Raw genomic sequence first — 21,723 nt, 5'->3', positions numbered from 1 at the left:
AACTAAAAAGCCTCCTTGTTCTAGAAAGCTTAAAAAAACTAATTAACTTGGCTATTTCAGTATGCACGTAGTAGCCAATACATCACATTGAGCTGGTAAGGCCTACAGACGTTACCGCAAACAGATTATCAAATTTTACCTCGATCGCACGATGAAGTGAGAGAGCCAGATGACATACTGCAAGTTTGGTTAGTAGTAAATTATTAAGGAAACATTTGCTTTGAACTAACAGAAAACACAAAACACAACTGGATGCAATAATTAAACCTGCTGGAGGCACAAGTCACTAAAAATAAAAACTAAGTAAAAAGAACCACACTCACATAAGAACATGGAAAGCCTAATCATCTTGTATATGCTATGCATTCATTGTACATAGTTATAGCTCTTGTCAAAAAACAAAACGGTTACAGCGATAAGAGAAATCATAAAAGCTTGAGGGCTCTGCAGAAGCTGGAGGCAACAAAATACACATACCGGTACATCCAAAATGGGCTATTACTGCATGAGCGTCACCTTCCTGTGACACAGCCCTGCATATCATCAGTATTGAAAGATGGGCAGTGCCAAACGCTACTTTAAAAGCAGTGTTTCCAACTGAAAACTGCAGTAAAAGACAGGAGGAAAATATCATCCCCTGAGTGGAAGCCTTAGGGGAATGACCCCTTTTCAGTACCTTACAAGGAGGTAGGTTGCACTCAGGTTTTCCCCTTCCCCCATATCTGCAAACCTTTATTCAAGAATCATTCCATTGAAATCAATGGGAGCACTCTTGTGAATCCGGCTTTGAAGATATAGTATTACTGTCTCTAATGAGTTGGCTCAAAAAGGGGAGTTTTCCACAAAAACAAATATGAACAAAACGAAACATTTGCTTTTACATTTTTCAGTTTTTCGACAAAACAGAAAAAGGGCAGAAAAAGGGAGTGGAGGGAATCCCTCAAATCCCATCTTTTCAGTTTTTCATCAAAACCAGAAAATTTCAAAATAATGAACATTTTCATTTCAGCCAAAACACCATCTTTCCCTGCAAAAAACAGCCAGCTCTAGTTTTTCTTCTAACTCTAGTTTACTGTTTAGTTTTCTATGCTCTCCAATCTGTATTTTAGTGGATGCCCAATGATCCTGCAGCCCCTTGCTGGATGGGCAGTGGAAATATCTGCAAGGCTCTAGGGTTGGATTGGGACACTGTCAGGCATACCATCCTGAGCCTGGCTAAGCGTACACCATCAAAATGTTCCCTGAGTGGAGCCTGTATTTAGCTACATCATTTTTCATCTTCAGCCTCCAAAACAGTCCAGGCTAAAACATACTTCTCTAAGGAGACAAAAAATATCTTGCAAGGAACCCACACGGTCATAGAACAGGAGGAGTAGGCACATCCACTTATGACTCTTTCAGCTGTGAGAAGTGGGATCTTTAAATACCAAGGGTGAAGGCAGAAAGGTTGAACAGACAAACTATGGACATATTATTTTTCCAAGGTACAAAATATACATTCAATAAAGAAGTTTGGCCTTTTACCCCAACAGAGCTTCAGAAGGCTGATTATTCTGATGAACATTATTTTAAAATTAATACTCTAGGTACAATTACTGCATTCCTTGAAAAATGGAACAGATGGTAACAAGGTGCTTATTTTAAGAACAGGGCATTATTGTTCCACATAATAGTGAATCTACTCAATAACATCCTTGATGAGGCACAGCAGCATCTGTCTGATTTTGTAGGGGGCTGGGGGTGGCTGGCGGGCTAAGACTTGCAAAAACTGGCCATGAATCTACATGTCAGACCCTTTCAAATACATTTCTGTATTTGACTGCATATAATCCAAGGCGTATCTCCTTCTTTATTATTTAGGTACAAATATATGTATGTGACCTGGCTTCCCCTATAAAGAGCCTAATTTTTTACTTTCACTAGTTTTATGCATGGTATATCCAGTCATTTCAACAGCATTAATCAGGATTTACACTGGTATAAGTGGGAACAGAATCAGGCCTATGTATGCATATGTTCAGTAAGAAAAACCCTCCCCAGAAACAGTTCCTTTTCCTCGGGATCAAGCATATTATGGATAAGATTTTTCAATATGACTCATGTTTGGTTGCCTGAATTTTTGGGTACCCTACATGATACACTTCAATGGGGTCTGATTATGGCAGGATGGGTGCTCGGCCCCGTCTGAAAATTAGGCCCAGTGAGACAGCCTAAATTGAGCATCCAAAAATCATTGATCACTTTTGAAAATCTTAGCCACAGCTTATGTAGTTCTTCCATGCAGAGTGCTCAGCAGCTTATGCCCACTGTTAGCAAGCCCTGTGGCCAACGCAAGCACTGTGATCAGTTCCAGAGAGAAATACACACAACCCTTCAGAACAGGGCTTAATTTCCCCTCTGTAAAAGATACACTAGCCGTAGCAGGAAAGTCATCAGCGTTCCAGAAACTACTAGCCTTGCACTACCAGTTCTCATATGCCAGACCATTTCATAACTACAAACATACAGATACAATAGGCTGCCAATCGTACTATGTTGCATCAAGGACAGATCTCTGTGTCGGGCTACAAAAACACAGGCCTCTTACTCAGTAAGGTAAAGAACTACCACAAAGTAAACACTGTAAAGCAGCAACACAAAGTAAACAAAGCTGCATGTGGCTGAGAGGACCCTTCCCAGTCTATACCATATGATTCCCAATGCACTGACCGTGGTTATACTTTCAAGGCTCGCCCCCACCCCAGTTTGTAACTTTAGATATATTTAAAGGCAATCAACTCTCCAATCAAAAAGAGTCTGAGCATTTCAGGAAGGGACAGACAGAGGGGGAAGGAATAGGCAGTTGCTGAATTCTGAGAAATAAATTTCTGGGACCACCCCATTTCCCCCCACCAAACAGACCTTTGGGTCACAGCTTTCTTCAGTGTTGCTCCTAGAGTTTGGAACCCTTGGATACTAATCCTTGGAAAACTTGCTGGGATTGCTTAAGAGTGGCACAAGTTGCTCGTCTTCCCTCAAAAGTGAAAGATTACAGAGCACTTTGGGTAGGGTGACCAGATAGCAATTGTGAAAAAACGGGACGGGGAGGGGGAGGTAAATAGGCACCTATATGAGAAAAAGTCCCTAAAATTGGGACTGTCCCTTTAAAAACGGGACATCTGGTCACCCTGTGTGTTAAGTGTAACTGACAAATTGCCAGACACATTCATTATGACAGAACCATGGGGCTACGATATTTAATCCATTCTTGGAGTGGTTTAGCTGGAGAAATAGGGAGAGAAAGGTACAACAAGAAGGCTGCTGTTTCTCCTTCCAGGGCTCCTGAGGACAATTTGGTGACAACCCCCCGTCAGAACTAACCTGTGAGGATTCTAGACATTCATTACTCCTCAGAGCACCAACTTCTGGCCCATTCAATTTTTAACTCCTCTTATTATAGCTGAGCTTGCCACTGCTGGTGCTACTTCCTGGGCCACCCATCGCCTCATTCCAGAGGGGATCAATGAAGAGGGTGATTGACCAGTGTCCCCTGCACACAAACTCCTTGAAGAGAGCGCTGCAGCTGCCCCTGCCTTCTAGCCTTCAAGGTCACTTTTTTTTTCCTCCTTTTTTGAGGGTTTGTTTTTAAATCAATGACGCTGCTAGCCACAAGTGGAATTTTTATGCTTGTGCAGCAATAAGAGTCTTTCTTAATATTTTGCCGAAAATAATGCTTTGAAGAGAGTTGTTGCCTTAGGGGGTGTTCCCTACTAAACTGCAGCAGCTTATGATGGGTACTTGGTGCCATTTCTTGGAGTAGGATGATATTACATTCTTTAGTTCAAACAACAGTCGAGATGAAAGATTTGTCAGATGATGATGATGATGATCCCATTGGTTCAGATCAACATTTGCTTTATGATTCCAGAGTCCCTGGTTTTTAATAACTTTTGTTTTGTGTTTAAACTGCTTTATAAATTAGACATTTTATATGCCAACATATTTATGATAATTACTTAATTTCTGTGCTGGTAAACTGACTAGCTGTTTCTTAGACTGTTCTTTAAATTACTGAGGGTGTCATTTTAAGTTTTGTTTTTTCTTTGTCCTTTTTCTCTTCGTCATCTTGCTAATTTTATCATGAAGGGCAATATTATTTCCTAGCCCTCACCTGGCTGTAGAGGGGACTAGCTCCTACCTCACCCCTGAACAGCTGGGTTAGAGCCACTCAGGTCCAGGTTCTGTGCACAGCTGCATGACTGCTGCTACTTTCCCTGACTCTCATGCAACAAGTGGGAGGGGAAAGTGTGGGAAGCAGGCAATAATAGCTTAGTCATCTCCCTCTGTGCGGTGACCAAGGAGCTGGCTGCACCCTTTTCAGGGGTGCAGTAAGTCACTTTTCTCCCTCTTGGCACAAGAGTTATGTCCTGGGTGGAATGGTAATGGAGTCACAATAGCTCCTGCAACAACGCACCCATGTGCCACCCTTCACTTAAAACTGCGCCTAAACACCACAATCTAGACCTATTAATTATGTTTAATTGTTAACGTGTTTTCAAAGAAAAGCAGAACAGTCCCTAAACAGAACCTCTCCCCCCTAAAATTCCCCCATGTGGCATTAGCAGCTCTAGGAATCATAGAATATCAGGGTTGGAAGGGACCTCAGGAGGTCATCTAGTCCAACCCCCTGCTCAAAAGCAGGACCCATCCCCAATTAAATCATCCCAGCCAGGGCTTTGTCAAGCCTGACCTTAAAAACTTCTAAGGAAGGAGATTCCACCACCTCCCTATGCAAGGCATTCCAGTGTTTCACCACCCTCCTAGTGAAAAGGTTTTTCCTAATATCCAACCTAAACCTCCCCCACTGCAACTTGAGACCATTATTCCTTGTCCTGTCCTCTTCCACCACTGAGAATAGTCTAGAATCATCCTCTCTGGAACTACCTCTCAGGTAGTTGAAAGCAGCTATCAAATCCCCCCTCATTCTTCTCTTCTGCAGACTAAACAATCCCAGTTCCCTCAGCCTCTCCTCATAAGTCATGTGTTCCAGACCCCTAATCATTTTTGTTGCCCTTCGCTGGACTCTCTCCAATTTATCCACATCCTTCTTGTAGTGTGGGGCCCAAAACTGGACACAGTACTCCAGATGAGGCCTCACCAATGTCGAATAGAGGTGGACGATCACGTCCCTCGATCTGCTGGCTATGCCCCTACTTATACATCCCAAAATGCCATTGGCCTTCTTGGCAACAAGGGCACACTGCTGACTCATATCCAGCTTCTCGTCCACTGTCACCCCTAGGTCCTTTTCCGCAGAACTGCTGCCTAGCCATTCGGTCCCTAGTCTGTAGCTGTGCATTGGGTTCTTCCGTCCTAAGTGCAGGACCCTGCACTTATCCTTATTGAACCTCATCAGATTTCTTTTGGCCCAATCCTCCAATTTGTCTAGGTCCCTCTGTATCCTATTCCTGCCCTCCAGCGTATCTACCACTCCTCCCAGTTTAGTATCATCCGCAAATTTGCTGAGAGTGCAATCCACACCATCCTCCAGATCATTTATGAAGACAGTGAACAAAACCGGCCCCAGGACCGACCCCTGGGGCACTCCACTTGACACCAGCTGCCAACTAGACATGGAGCCATTGATCACTACCTGTTGAGCCCGACAATCTAGCCAACTTTCTACCCACCTTATAGTGCATACATTCAGCCCATACTTCTTTAACTAGCTGACAAGAATACTGTGGGAGACCGTGTCAAAAGCTTTGCTAAAGTCAAGATACAATACATCCATTGCTTTCCCTTCATCCACAGAACCAGTAATCTCATCATAGAAGGCGATTAGATTAGTCAGGCATGACCTTTCCTTGGTGAATCCATGCTGACTGTTCCTGATCACTTTCCTCTCATATAAGTGCTTCAGGATTGATTCTTTGAGGACCTGCTCCATGATTTTTCTGGGGACTGAAGTGAGGCTCACTGGCCTGTAGTTCCCAGAATCCTCCTTCTTCCCTTTTTTAAAGATTGGCACTACATTAGCCTTTTTCCAGTCATCCGGGATTTCCCCTGATCGCCATGAGTTTTCAAAGATAATGGCCAATGGCTCTGCAATCACAGCCGCCAGTTCCTTTAGCACTCTCGGATGCAACTCGTCCAGCCCCATGGACTTGTGCACGTCCAGCTTTTCTAAATAGTCCCTAACCACCTCTTTCTCCACAGAGGGCTGGCCATCTATTCCCCATGTTGTGATGCCCAGCGCAGCAGTCTGGGAGCTGACCTTGTTTGTGAAGACAGAGGCAAAAAAAGCATTGAGTACATTAGCTTTTTCCACATCCTCTGTCACTAGGTTGCCTCCCTCATTCATTAAGGGGCCCACACTTTCCTTGGCTTTCTTCTTGTTGCCAACATACCTGAAGAAACCCTTCTTGTTACTCTTGACATCTCTCGCTAGCTGCAGCTCCAGGTGTGATTTGGCCCTCCTAATTTCATTCCTACATGCCCAAGCAATATTTTTATACTCTTCCCTGGTCATATGTCCAACCTTCCACTTCTTGTAAGCTTCTTTTTTATGCTTAAGATCCGCTAGGATTTCACCGTTAAGCCAAGCTGGTCGCCTGCCATATTTACTATTCTTTTGACACATCGGGATGGTTTGTCCCTGTAACCTCAACAGGGATTCCTTGAAATACAGCCAGCTCTCCTGGACTCCTTTCCCCTTCATGTTAGTCCCCCAGGGGATCCTACCCATCTGTTCCCTGAGGGAGTCGAAGTCTGCTTTCCTGAAGTCCAGGGTCTGTATCCTGCTGCTTACCTTTCTTCCCTGTGTCAGGATCCTGAACTCAACCAACTCATGGTCACTGCCTCCCAGATTCCCATCCACTTTTGCTTCCCCCACTAATTCTTCCCGGTTTGTGAGCAGCAGGTCAAGAAAAGCTCCCCCCCAGTTGGCTCCTCTAGCACTTGCACCAGGAAATTGTCCCCTATGCTTTCCAAAAACTTCCTGGATTGTCTATGCACCGCTGTATTGCTCTCCCAGCAGATATCAGGAAAATTAAAGTCACCCATGAGAACCAGGGCATGCGATCTAGTAGCTTCCGCGAGCTGCCGGAAGAAAGCCTCATCCACCTCATCCCCCTGGTCCGGTGGTCTATAGCAGACTCCCACCACTACATCACTCTTGTTGCTCACAGTTCTAAACTTAATCCAGAGATACTCAGGTTTTTCTGCAGTTTCGTACCGGAGGTCTGAGCAGTCATACTGCTCCCTTACATACAGTGCTACTCCCCCACCTTTTCTGCCCTGCCTGTCCTTCCTGAACATTTTCTAACCATCCATGACAGTACTCCTGTCATGTGAGTTATCCCACCAAGTCTCTGTTATTCCAATCACGTCATAATTCCTTGACATCACCAGGACCTCCAGTTCTCCCTGCTTGTTTCCAAGGCTTTGTGCATTCGTATATAAGCACTTGAGATAACCTGCTGATCGCCCCTCATTCTCAGTATGAAGCAGGAGCCCTCCCCTCACAGACATTCCTGCCTGTGCTTCCTCCCGGTATCCCGCTTTCCCACTTACCTCAGGGCTTTGGTCTCCTTCCCCCGGTGAACTTAGTTTAAAGCCCTCCTCACTAGGTTAGCCAGCCTGCTCGCAAAGATGCTCTTCCCTCTCTTCGTAAGGTGGAGCCCGTCTCTGCCCAGCACTCCTCCTTCATGGAACACCATCCCAAGAGCTTGTTCATCCTTCCTACATTTCCTTTCCACCGCAAATAAGCAACAAATCCAGAGTCTCGTTGTATATAAGAAAATCAGAACAAATTTTGCATTATTGGCCAAATTCTCTTGTTACACCAGAATGGCTTACTCCAGCAATAACTAAAAACAGAATCTGGCCCTATGTTTTAAATAAGGTTTTTTTAAATGGTGGACTTTGCTTGCCTAGTTTGCTTAGCAAGACAAGGTGGATGAAGCAATCTCTTTTATTGGACCAACTTCTGCTGGGGAAAGAGACCAACTTTTGAGTTTACACAGAGCTCTTCTTCAGGTCTGGGACCAACACGGCTACAACACCAGTGCAAACAACAATGTTTAGAGTAATTTTTCCTTTGATGGGACATAGCAGCAACTGCCTCCTCAAGATGCTGAGGTGAGATTGGATTCTGAATGTTTTGTAAAAACTCAAGGTTCAAGGCAGTGCGTGAGGGTTGAATTGGGGGTTTTGGTTTGGGGTGGGATTTTTTGGTCTTACCCAATTCAAACATACATCAGCTTTTGGCATACTCCACTATGATAAAACCAAACCTGGGAGGAAACTATGGTTATCACCTTCCAAGACTGTTAAACCACTTCCTCAAAACAGTTCATACAAAGTTCTGTTCTTCTGTAGGGAACTTAAAAAGGGACAACTCTAAAACCACAAAAAAGTTATCAATCTAAGCAAGGTCACCAACAAAAAGCGACAACCTTTTCTCTCCAGTTTGCATCTTTCTTTTTGAAAGACACTCATTTAAAATAAAAACAACAGGGTCAAATCAACAGGTTGAACTCAATAGGAGTTTGCCATAGACTTCAGAGGGACCAGGATTTGGCCTACCTGGCATCTAAAAACAGAAAATCATTCCAAAAAGATCTTCTTTAATCAGGAGAGTATGCACATGACTGCTGCATTATTTAGTTACTATGGTTACCAATAAATATTAACAGGCTGCTCCTTAATTTGCTTTAACATAACAGATTTAATCAATTAGTTTTCCCATACAATAATCCCATTCCAAAACAAGCATAAGATTTATCTCACCCCTAAACTCCTGGAATTCTACCCACCACTGTTAAGAGATGCTACAGGGTGTACTCAACTTCCAGACAGGTTTCAGAGTAGCAGCCGTGTTAATCTGTATTTGCAAAAAGAAAAGGAGTACTTGTGGCACCTTAGAGACTAACCAGTTTATTTGAGCATAAGCTTTCGTGAGCTACAGCTCACTTCAACTTCCAGAGTAAGTGTGGAGATAGTGTTCATGATGCTTCCCCATCTCCACACAAGGGTGAATGGCCTGTATCATGCCCAAATACTGGGTTTCTCTCGGGACAACACACAACATTAAACAAGAGAGTCACTGACCCAGCCTGTTGAGGTAATGTATTTGGAACATTATCATCTTGACATGAGAGTTCAGTTAATATATTATGAAGTAATTCTATACACTCAGAGGAATCTCCACTCAGACCAATTGTGTATACTCTTCTGTGAGATCAGAGCAGCAGTTTCAGACTGAACCACTTTAGAGCTAGTTTCAAGCAGCTGCTGGCATGATCAAGAAACTGTTTCTGTGCAGGAGGACAGACTCTCTTCCTAAGGCAGTGGTTTTCAGCCTGTGGTCTATGGCTCCCTGGGGGTCCGCAGACTATATCTAAGTTTTCCAAAGGGGTCTGCAACTCAATTTAAAAAATTTTAGGGGGTTCACAAATGAAAAAAAAAGGTTGAAAGGCACTGTCCTAATACCCTGCCCATTCTGGAAGCAGAATCTTGTTTGACAATACAATAGCTTAGTAAAACCATAATAGCACAAGCTTTGTGTGAAGGGGTATGAACCCCACAGTGTCTCCAAAAGAATTAACTGGAGCTGGAGAGCTCAGTTAGAGCACCTGATTGTACCTGGAGGGGGAGTCAGGCCCAATTAAAGACAAATCCCAGCTGGGGGAGCAGCTGGATGGTCACTGTAAAGAGAGGAATCCCAGAGATGGCTGCAGGTAGAGAGGGGAAGAATTCGGCAGTGCTGCTTTTAGCAATAGAGACCAACAGGGTTGAAGAGGAAGTCCAGTGGGAGCGTTAGCCCTGGGATTGTCTCCTAATTAAAGATTTCTGGCAAGAGGCCAGAGGAGAGATGGCAAAGTCACTAGGGTGGAGCAAGTGAGCCCTGACAAAATGGCAGGACCTGGACCTCCAGGGAGGCATTCGACTGAGGAACATAGCCAAAGAAAAACTCGAGGGATACAAGTTTGAACCCAAGGAAGGGAGAAGTTGTTGAAATTTGCATTTTCATTTGGGATTTGTTGAAGGACCCCAGGCTCCTGTCATGAAAGAAACATGCATCTTGGGAAGAGAAAAAGGTGATGAATCCTCACATGAGGGATGTAAGACAGACCCTGGTCGTTGTCGGGATCAAACCTGGGACCTCTGGAGCTTAGTGTATGAGCCTCTACTGCGCATATTATATATATATATATACACACACACACACACACATACATACACACACACACACACACACAGAGAGGTGTCTCGGTGCCACTAGATGGGACAGAACACCACACCCAGGAGGTGTGTGGCTTACATAAGGACCGCTGGAGACCCGACCCAAAGTCTTGAAATTGTTTGTTTGTTGGGGTTCTGGTATCTCGGAAGGGACAGAGAGAAACTATAAAGTGATCTGGCTGAAGGGCCATCACAAGTAGAGGTAGACCACCACAGGGCTGGATGAGCTGTCAGCAGGTGGCACTGGACAAGAGGAGCCTGGTGTGCCGTGCCCACCCACAAGGAGCATGTGTCAGCAATAAGTTCACTCTAATACACCTTGCTATAGACTACAGGGCTTCAGACTTACTTTGTAATCAAAGGGTTTGGGCAGTTGAAATATCATGGGAGATGCCTGTGTTGAGCTTCTGGGGCTGCAGTAGCTTCCCCACCAACAGGTGTGGCTGCCCAGCCACCCAGGATAGCTCCATGAGAGGGAGTGATGAGGGAGGAGTCAAACATGCTAAAGCAGCCTCAGCTGTCTTTTCACTTATTTCTTCGGCTGGAGGTTTGGGGCAGAGGGTGTAGCCTCCAATCCCACCTGTCTTGCTGGAAAAGGGACTCATGTTTGCCCCTGGCCACTTTGGATAACCATGTGGAAGGAGGAGAGAGCCCCACGCTTTGGCCCCATCACAGCTATAGGGCTACCTTTTCCTCCCTCTCAGCAGCAGGGGTAGTACAGAGGTATTTTCCCACTGAGAGACAGACTCCCTAAAGGAATTGCGGGGTGGGGGGAAGAGATGGGGGGGAAAATAAGTAAATTGCTTCGGTTTAGGGAGAGGAATAATTTCAGTTTTTTCATCCCCTAGAAGGCACAACATACACACCACACTTATACTGCTGCCTCTCCCGCATAAACCCAGGGAGCTGCTCCAAATTTAATCAACACGTGAACCAATCCAGCATGTACTATTTTAGTGCCACAAGTGCTTCATCAACAAACTAATCACCTATATGAAGTTCCTGTCCTTTCTGGAACCCCCAGATACAAACGCAGTCAGGTATCTTTTGCAACCGTGCTCAGAAAGAAACTCCCATAGCAATAGCACTGATTTCTTTTTAAGTATCTAACACCTAGAGGGCAAGCCCACCACAGTCAGCCTAGTCTACTTATCATTGATAAAAATGTTAACATCTATACAATGCAAAACTAGTTCTCACCTGCCTAAGCACAAGGAGCGATTAAAACTGATTACTGTACTTCCTGTTAGCAGAAATATTAAACAGCTATTTTGTAAGCCAACCCCAAATGATACACTGAAAATCAGAGCTAATTTACTGTAAATCTATACAGGCAAAACTATTGCGGACTTTCTTTTCTCAGGACCGCATCCAGTTCCATAAAACTATGCATGGTACAATCCAGGATTCAAAACAATCCAATTCTAATGGCAGGCCACTTGGTTTGTCTTCATGCTCACCCCTGCACTGTGGATAATGCTCTTAATTGCATGGAGATTAATTATCTGACACCTCTGCAATACAAAATGCCAGGACACAAAAGAATAATACATGCTACTAGCTATAGTACAACTTGAACATTAGCAGTAAAGAAGGTTTCCTACACCCTATTCCTAATGTGTGACAAACCCCTGGTATGGAGGAACCATCTGTACGGATACCAGGTTTGGTCTCCACATCCATTACGTCCTCAGCCTCTTTCCTGAGCGCCGACATCAGCACCTGTAGTAATGGTAGTAGTAATTATCCACCAAAAAACAATTGGGCCACTGAACTTTCAGTTAACTGCTAATAGTGAATGCGATGCAGGGTCCAGCTGCAGAGGCTGACAGTCGGCTTGCCAGTGTATGCAGAATTTGAACCTCCAGAGGCACCCCGCAAGTGCACACGTCTCCTTCCATGCCATGGCACCATTTCTTCCTAAAGGAACAGCAGTCCCATGGCAGCTCCCAACCTCCAGACTCACTATTCCTGTCTTCTAAGGAGAGCAGAGGCTGGGTCAGGAGGCCCAAACTCCCACCTCACTCAATCTCAGAGCTGGTTGGTCAGCCAGAGAATAGTCAACAGAGAATAGACAACAGTGAGAACGGGAGGGCTGAGAGGGCTGAGAGATTTCAAAATAGCATCTGCTCAAGTCTGTGAACTGTTCATGACCCTGGCCAGACTGTTCACAAATTTAAAAAGAATCTAAATCCACCCTAATTACAGGTGGACTCAGGATTATAGCGCTACATTTTTACAAAACCTGACCGTTGACCAGGGCCAGTTTTAAACTCAGAAGAAAAAAAAAATAGTTTAAGATTCGGGTGGTGGTGAATGGGATAAAGACAGAGCACATGCTATGGAACCCAGGGACTAGACTGCAGCACTGGTAACAATTATTCCTGAAAGTATCAATTAATTAGTGCCTGTACCATACCCCATTAGGAGATGTGTTAGTGCCTCCAAACATGGACATGTATTACAAATACTGTAAAATAGGTAACGCATGCATTGCCTTAATCAACTCTTTCCATTGTTGGAATTCAGCTGCCAGAACCAGGGATCCTCTCATTTAATATGAAATCTGATAAAAGGTAATAAGCCTGCTCCTTCATCTATTGGGGCCTAATTGCCCAGTGCCATTTCTGAACTTACAGTATGAAATCTTATTAAAAATTCTTATTTATATATAAACTGGCAACCAGTTTACCTTAAACAACAGATTTAGAAATAAAACAGACACTTTAGATGGGAATACAGTCATGTTTCACATGATAAAATTTAATTCTTCCCATGTACAGTGGATAAAGGAATTTGGTCAAAGTGTTCACTAAACTGAATTCTGCCAACTCCACTCTAAACTTTTAAAATAAAGATCTTTGTACACAAGGTGAGACATGGGAATAAGTGGAAAAAAGAACTGAAATTCTCAGATGAGGCTAAATAACTTTCAGTGAGCTGAGAATCTGCAAGATATCATATAGATAGCAAAATTAGGAAGCCTTATTTGCTGTTCATAATTTGATCATAATATGGTAGCTATTTATTATCCTTCATTATGATGTTCTTTGCCACTTCTGGAGTGATTGAGTGGGTGCCTTTTAAGTAGGGTTGTCAACTTTCTAATGGCACAAAACTGAACGCCGTGCCTCCCCACCCCTTCTCCGAGGCCCTGCACCTGTTCGCTCCATCCCCCCTCCCTCCATCGCCCACTCTCCTCCACCCTCACTCACTTTCACCGGGCCAGGACAGAGGGTTGGGGTGTGGGAGGGGGGGTGAAGGCTCTGGGTGGGACTAGGGATGAGGAGTTTGGGGTGTGGGAGAGGGCTCCGGGCTGGGGTAGGGGGGGTATGTGTGTGTGTGTGTGGAGATAGGCTCTGGGCTGTGGGTGGAGGAGCTGGGTGGGGCCAGAAATGACGGGTTCAGGATACAGGCTGGGGTAGAGGGTTGTGGTGTGGGGGCAGGAATGAGGGATTTAGGGTGCAGGAGGGGGCTCCAGGCAGGGGCCTAGAGGTTCTGAGTATGGGGCTGGGGGTGAGGGGCTTGGGGTACAAGAGGGGGCTCAGGGCTGGGGCAGGGTGTTGGGGAGGGTGTGGGGTGCAGGCTTTGGGAGGGAGTTTGAATGCAGGAAGGGACTCTGGGCTAGAGAAGGAGGTTGGGGTGCGAGAGGGAGTTGGGGATGCGAGCTCCCAGGAAGTGGCCACCAGGTTCCTGCTGCCCCTAGGCACATGGGCAGCCAGGGAGGCTCTGCCCACTGTCCTCGGGCCTGCAGGCACCGCCCCGGCAGCTCCCATTGGTTGCGATTCCCGGACAATGGGAGGTGCTTAGCCAGGACTCAGGCACGGAGCCTCTGTGACCGCCCACGCACCTAGGGGCCACAAGGACTTGGAGGCAGCTTCCAGGAGTCGTGTGGTGCCAGGGCAGGCAGGGAGCCTGCCTTAGCCCTGGGCCCCGCTGCACCGCCGACTGGACTTTTAACGGCTCGGTCAGCAGTGCTGGCCGGAGCCGCCAGGGTCCCTTTTTGACCTGGTGTTCCAGTTGAAAACTAGATGCCTATTTAAGAGAAGTACAATACACACAAAGTAGCCAGGTCAATAAAACAACAAATCTCAATCTCAAAACAGCATAAACAGAGCCAACACCCCAAAGATATCTCCAGATCCACAGCTGAGCTCAGCCTGGTGCACGCTAGCGCAATGCTCCTGACCTCCCTAACCCCCGCTGCCCTAGATTGTTCAGAGCACTGCCAATGCATCTGTAACAGTACCAGCAGGGGTCTTGCAGAACTTCTCATGAAAGCATGAATAGCAAGAAGCACCATCACAAGGACTGCTGTGGAACCTGCTCTGAGGCTGGTGGAGCAGTATCAGTAATGCTTGGAATGGCGCAAGCTGAGTCGTGGTGATGGTGCAGAGCTGGAGGCAGGGAGAAAGTGACAGTATGTCTCACTACCAGGTTCAAGTTGCCCTTTAAATTAGAAGTTCTTTGTACTTGCAAGGAGAATTGAGGTAGAAACAGTGAAATATCTGCTTCCTCATTGCAGAAACTGACTTGTTTCAGGGTGGTGCAACGTGCCTTGCTCAATAGTCAAAGTGAGCACGAAAAGGAGTTTAAATGCAGCCCAGGAATATTACGTTTATATTATCCCTCACCCTAAGTACAAGAATACCTCCCTCAGCACTAGTGCACCTGTGATGCTGCGCAATAGGCAGCAGCCGTGTGAAACTGACTGGAATCACAGAACGTTCTGTTTCAGACCCATGCTGCTGTGAGGGGTGAGGAGGGGGAAGGGGAAAACCCTATGCAACAGCAACACAGATGAAGTTGAACTGGATGGTGCTTGGGAAGAGAAGAGATGGATCAAAGTTCTCTCAGTTCTTACTCCTAGCATGCCTGCTTGGTGTGAGAGAGTCAGATTAATTGATGTTTTTGTTCACATATTTTATTAAGAACATTTTTAACAGACCACATTACAGACAAAAGTAATAATGCAGAGCTCTTATGTATCACTTTTCATCAGTAGATAGATCTTAAGTTTGTATTTATATATATTTAATCACAATACACCTGGACTACTCCGAACAGGGTCACATCACCAGCTGAAGCAAGCAATTATCTGTTTCAGATAATTATGTCTGGTGGCTTCCCCAGAACCAATCGACTCTGTAGACTATCAGCTTGCATTTTAGCTGATGTGGCAGCTAAAGTCCTGGTGGGTCGGACAGGCTTGGGGAAATTTGCAAACTGTCTATAATAGGGCAAACCATCCAGAAGGTTGAAATCTGAAGGCCAGGAGTCCTTCTGCTGTGTCACTTCCCCAAATTATAGTAAGATTTCAGGCTTGGAAAGAGAAGAATGCTTGAAGCCTTCAGATAATTGGGGTTCTTCTCTAATAATGAGTACCAAGAATAAGATAGTCAAAGGCATTTAGAAGTAGGATGGTTATTGGGATAAAGGATTAAAACAGGATAGATAAACATTCTAATAAAGTTAGTTTATGCCTGGGATGGGGGAGACTGGGAATTTTTAAGCTCTAGAAACCACTGCCAGCTCCATTTAGACTCGAAGCCGTCAGAAAGATGAGATTGGGTTTTCTTACAAATGTCAATGCACCCCTGTTGTAGCTACTGAAATCTGTTCCAATCTAGTCAATAGCCAAACAATGTCAAGCTACGCATTAAACTCTTCAATATGATACAACATGAAAGATCTTTAAGGCAAATTAAATAAGATTATCCCCAAATTTTGAATATGTAATGCTAAGAGAATAAGATTTAAAAATCATCAGTCTCCTGGGAAGATCAGAAGTTATAAAACACTTTACAATTAGATATTCTGTATAGGGATAGAGTAATGTAATAGGTTTTTGAATGTGCTCTGAATAATTTTATAAGCCAGTACCTGTCATCTCTAAATTTTGCTTCCAGTAATTACATTGTGGGTCACAAAAGCTGCACTGCTTCCTCTAAAGTCCAATAGGAATATATTATGAGGTAAAACTCAGCAGATAAAACTCAAACATGTTCATTTCTGCAGTTCTCAATTCCCTAGTTTCCAAGGTTAATTTTCAAATACAAAGACTCGTCCCATGTGAGCAGAGGCCATAGAACCCCACTCCTTCCAAAACAGCTATCCTACTCACAGTTGTGGAGTCAACCATTTCTACTGGCTCCCCCTCCCTCAAACCCTTGCTCTGCAAGCTATGCAAATATTAAAAGTAAAGGAATGACATGTAGGTAAGAAAGAAAATAGGGCTCTGCTTTGAATATTTTTCCCAGAAAAGGATCCTCCCATATATTTAAAACTAAAAGTGGCCAGCAAATCCATCACCCTTCCCCTGAATCTTTCTCTCCTGCTGCTGCCACCTCCACCCCTATCTGTACCCCCACCCGCACCCCCACCCAACCCAACTTCTTTTCTGAATCAAATGCAATGTATGTCTACTGGACCCAGTTTGGGCTTGCAATCCCTTCTTAACCCCTCACTAGCTCCTGTTTAGAGTATTTCAGCATACTTATACTTCCAAAATTATCACACCAACAACCATATCCTAAGAGAAATGATTATGCCAAAAGAAACATGGGAATAGTGTGGTTTACTAATTATAGATTCTGTCACTATTCTAATAAGAATAACCTTCTCAATTATCTCACCAAGTTAAAAATAGTGAATGAAATAATTCAAAACCAAGTGTTTCTACATAAATAGGTTTATTTATTCTAAATCAAAAGTCTTTGCCATTGGCAATAGTGTCTTATTTATTTTTAGCATTAAAGTAATTAGCACTCTTCCACAGGATGAACTGGGGCTCTGTACATTAGGAAGAGCTCCAAAGAAAGGAAACCTAGAAAAGTAAATATTTGTAGTCACCAGCTTTTTAAAAGGACACTGTCAATTTAAAATATAAGTCCCTTAAAAATAAAAGTTCAAAGTACGGTCAGATATGGAAACTGCCCTTGAGTTTCTCTGCCAATATTTTTGTTTTGTGTTGTTCAAAGCATATATTCCTTTAAAAATATTTTCTTCTCCCCTGTTGCTTTGTGACTAACAACAGGGGAAATGGACTATAAACAAAAGACTGGATTGTCCAGCTTGTGTAGTTGTTTATATTTGTGCTAAGAGGTCATAAAATACCACCAAATCAGAATTCTCCACACATTTATACAAGTGGTAGCATTGTACACTCACTCTTCATAAGTAGAAATGGCTAGGGCTCTTCCAAATTGACGGTCCATTTTGGTCAATTTAATGGTGAGAGGCTTTTAAAAATAGTAAGTTTCATTATTTCAGCTATTGAAATCTGAAATTTGTTATACAACAATAGTGTTGTAATTGTAAGGGTCCTGACCCAAAAAGGAGTTGTGGTGGGGTCACAAGGTTATTGTAGGGAGAGTTGTGGTACTGCTACCCTTACTTTTGTGGTGCTACTATGCAGCCTTCAGAGCTAGGCAGCTGGAGAGCAGCGGCCGCTTGCCGGGAGTCCAGCTGTGAAGGTAGAGCTGCTGCCAGCACCAGCAGCGCAGAAGTAAGGATGGCATGGTGTGGTATTGCAATGCTCACATCTGCACGGCTGCCTTCAGAGCTGGGCAGCCGGAGAGCGTCAGCTGCTGACTCTCTGCAAGCAGCAGTGTAGACGTAAGCATTGCAATATCATACCAGGCCATCCTTACTTCTGTGCTGCTGCTGGCGGGGCGCTGCTTTCAGACCTGGGTGCCTGGCCAACAGCCGCTGCTCCCTGGCTGACCGGCTCTGAATACAGCACATAAGTATGGGTGGCAATACCATGATCCCTTCTAGAATAACCTTGTGACCCCCTGCAACCCCCCTTTTGGGTCAGGACCCCCAATTTGAGAAGCTCTGGTCTCCCCCGTGAAACCAGTATGGTATAGGGTAAAAGCATTCAAAAGACCAGATTTCACGGGGGGGAGACCAGATTTCACGGTCCGTGACACGTTTTTCATGGCCGTGAATTTGGTAGGGCCCTAAAAATGACTACAGAAGGTTCAAGGCAGTACACAATCAGGCTCTAAGGACTGTCAAATGCAAATGATAGAGAAAATGGGGGAGCGGGGGGGGGAGGACTGCGACAGCGGGCAGAGTAAACTTTTTTTTTCTAATCTCTTTCATTTCTATTAGTCTTAGGTGTTACTTGTAAAAATAGTAAGCCAAAAAAAATGCTATTTGTGTGTTTTCTAAACTGATGGGATCGCTTCATTTTTCTGTATGAAGTGTTCATATGTGTTTTGTAGTAAAAGGTTTATTACTCCCAAACAGGGCGTCTTTCAGTAGGAAATCTTATCTACATAGCAGATGTTCTGGCAACGGCTCCCAGAGTCCTGGATAAGTGCTTCTTTAAAAAAAATATTATAAATCAAAATAATTGATATTTGATTTTTCTTTCATATTTTAATTGTTTAAAAGTAATCAAAGGTAAGAGGGATATAACATAAAATGCTGCATGATCCATGATGATGACCTTTTAATGGAGTTCTTATGTATTTGTATTTGTTTATTTGGATAGGAGAATGGTCCTCAACAAAATGTTTAGAAAGTGGATGTTTATAAACCAGCCCCAATGAGTACCATCTACAGATCCCTTCTCCTTTATTTGGGTAGCACGTTCTGCTTTTCTTCAGTTTAGTGAGAGCAGCAGAAAACTTACTGAATTTTTATTTCACTAAACAATAATTGTTCCTGTTTCTCTCTTTCCTCTTCAAGTACTGTTCGCAAAAATACAAACTAGCTAAAGGAACCCTTTAGCCATCTGCCACATACCCATCTCCCAGCCAAATGTTTATACATCCTTGGTCACTAGAGTGAAGATTCTGTCAAAAAATTTCCATGTCATTACAGTATTTCAATTTGAGGTAATAAAACTAAGTAGTGATGGTTTTAGACCATAGCTAAACATGTTCATGAACTAATTCTCTTGAAGTTAATACATTGTGAGCCCAGTCCTGCTGCTGTGTAAAAGCTGTAAATCTATAGTATTCATCCTACATATTGATGTATGTGATTGGATGTTTAATTATCATAACATGATCAATATTCATTTTCTAGCCACTTTTAAAAGTTTTTGAAAGGAAACCTACATAGTAAGGCCAAAGTTTTCAGAAACACCCACAAATGTGTGTGTGCCTGTCTTGAAACCACTAGGGCTGGAGTCTCAGTGGTACTGAGGACCCATACCTCCCACTGAATTGATGTTTCATGCATAAGTTTGACACCTTGCAACTAATTTTCAGAAGTGCTGAAGTAAATAGGAGCTGTGAGTTCTCAGCATCAGGTACAAAGTAGCTCAGTCTGGGGCATCCTAAAACCAACACACAGGATGAATAGGTACTTTTTAAAACGTGGTGCTTTGAGCCAAGAAATTCAGACCCCCCCCCCAGTGCTATTAAAAAATCTTTATAAAAAAAACCCTGTAAGGATGTTCTACAAAAGTATACCTATTATTATTATTAAAATATTCCTCTCCTGGTGTAGCTGCATGACAGGTGTAATGCACAGCAGCCACATAATCTCACAGCTGAGTCTCACCTCAGCAGACTGAATAAAACAGGCAAGACAATTTAAAGCAACTGGCAAAAGTAAGAAGTGTTTTTGTGTGCAGGAATAAGAACAGGGGGACGCTGGGAGTGTTCCTTTGAAATTAGGAGGTTGTAAAGTGCTTTGGGATCCCTCCGGATTAAGAGGTAGGGGAAATCCAGACCCCATCAGAGTCACTGGAGAAACTCCCATTGACTTCAATGGGGCCAGGATTTCAGGGACACTTGGTTATAGGGACACAAGAGGAAACACGCTGGCATGTAGTTAGCAAAACCTGGGGGCTGGGGAGGGCAGTAAGCTTGGGGAGCAGTTAGGGAGCTGCAGCCCAGGGCTCTCCAGGGGGGGAGGCATTCAGGAGCCACTGGGACTGGGCAGGGTTTGTGTGAGCCCCCCGCAGAGGTCACTGCAAGCAACATTACCTTGTAGCTGGGCTGACAGCGACTCTTGGTGCTGCTGGTACTTGAGTGCCACCGCCTCGGCTTTCCTCAGCTGGCTCTGCAACTCGTAGTACAGCACGGCCCCGTAGAGGAAGCCAAACGCGACGGTCAGGAGCAAAAAGGTCTGGAAAATCCGCTTCTGTTTTCGGGAGCACATCCCGTTGCCCATAGTCCCTCCTCGGGTCCCGGAGCCCCCCCACCCCAGGCGGGGTAGCAGCAGCTGGAGGGAGGAGGAGGAGGAGGCAGCATTGGGCACCAAGGGACAGAGCCAGGAGGAGGGGACCCTGAGCGCTTAGTTCAGCCCCCTCCCACTGCTGCTGCCCTAGAGCCCGGGGCGCTCTCCGCAGGCCGTCCGGCCCACGTGGCTGCGGGAGCCCCAGGAGCATGCTGCAGCCCTGGGGCGCTCCGCCGCGGGAAGGGGGCTCGGGGGCCGCCCGGGGACGGATGGTGGGTGGGGGGAGGGGATCTCTGCCCCCCCGCCTGTCTTACTCCAGGGCGGGGAGCGGTGGGGGCGGCAGCTCATCTGCTGGGGTGTCGGGGCGCGTACTGGAGGATGGGGGGGGGGGAAGAGTTTCTTTACACAGCAGCTTTCCTGGTCCCTGCCATGCTGTCTGCGGGACTTGGGGGGCGAGGGGGGGGGATCTGTGCGCTGCAGTGCCCCTGCCCCAGGTTACCAGTGTGTCTGTGGGTGCTGGGGTACGGGGACTCTGTATAGCAGCTCCCCTGTTCTCCTGCCGGGGTTGCTTTGGCAGAAGGGTCAGAGGGCGAGCGTGTTTCTCTCTCAGCTCCCTCCCCTCCGGCCCGCTTTAAGGGGGGCGTCTCTGTGCATCAGCTCCCTCCCCTCCTGCCTTCCTTACGGGGGGGGGGGCTCTGTGCATCAGCTCCCTCCCCTCCTGCCCTCCTTACGGGGAGGAGGGGGTGGGTGTGTGCCTCTGTGCATCAGCTCCCTCCCCTCCTGCCCTCCTTACGGGGGGGGGGGCTCTCTGTGCATCAGCTCCCTCCCCTCCTGCCCGCCTTAGGGGGGGGGGGGAGGTCTCTGTGCATCAGCTCTCTCCCCTCCTGCCCGCCTTACTCTGCAGCCACCTGAACGGGAAACAAAGGAAACTTCCCTGCCTGCCCTGGCCACCTTCCAGCCCTTAACTTACGTGTCACCTCCGCTCCTCGGCTGCTCTCTGCAGTGGAATCCCCGAAGGAAGTCCCGCTCCGGGCGCTGCCTCATTGGGCCCAGCCTCTGCCCACTCCCCTCCCTTCGGGGAGCGGTGTCTGTGCGCATTGGGTGCCCGCTGTGTCCGTCCGGCCCACGGGGCGCTCTCCTTCCCTCTCCCCGCCTTCTCCATTCCTGGATCGCCGCCCCTTGGAAGACAGGACGCTTGAGAGCTGGGAGATCCATGTGCACGCACGAGCGCTGTGCGTGTACCTGCCGTGTTACACGTTCCAGCTTGGCACACAAGCGGGGTGTGTGTGTGTACACTCTTGCTGCGGAAACAGACCCGGTGTGGACAGCTCCTAGCTGTGGGCACAGGTTGTA

General features: G+C 45.7%; 1 protein-coding gene across 2 annotated transcripts in view; it reads right to left on the bottom strand.

The window, feature by feature from the left end:
* Positions 1–21,438, bottom strand: part of GOLIM4 (golgi integral membrane protein 4) — a 64,113-nt gene extending 42,675 nt beyond the window's left edge. For both annotated transcript variants that reach the window (XM_084638456.1, XM_084638457.1), the window contains exons 1-2: positions 21,341–21,438; positions 20,178–20,415 (exon numbers count right to left, since the gene is read on the bottom strand). In XM_084638456.1, the coding sequence (XP_084494582.1) occupies positions 20,178–20,364 (187 nt within the window). In that variant the 5' untranslated portion in view covers positions 20,365–20,415; positions 21,341–21,438. The remainder of the gene's footprint in view (positions 1–20,177; positions 20,416–21,340) is intronic.
* Positions 21,439–21,723: the final 285 nt, after the last annotated feature.

Source organism: Lepidochelys olivacea (assembly GCF_965140295.1).
Source record: "Lepidochelys olivacea isolate rLepOli2 genome assembly, chromosome: 9".
Taxonomy (NCBI): Eukaryota; Metazoa; Chordata; order Testudines; family Cheloniidae; genus Lepidochelys; species Lepidochelys olivacea.
The sequence above is the reverse complement of the archived record's forward strand: the minus strand, read 5'-3'. Positions and strand labels throughout refer to the sequence as shown.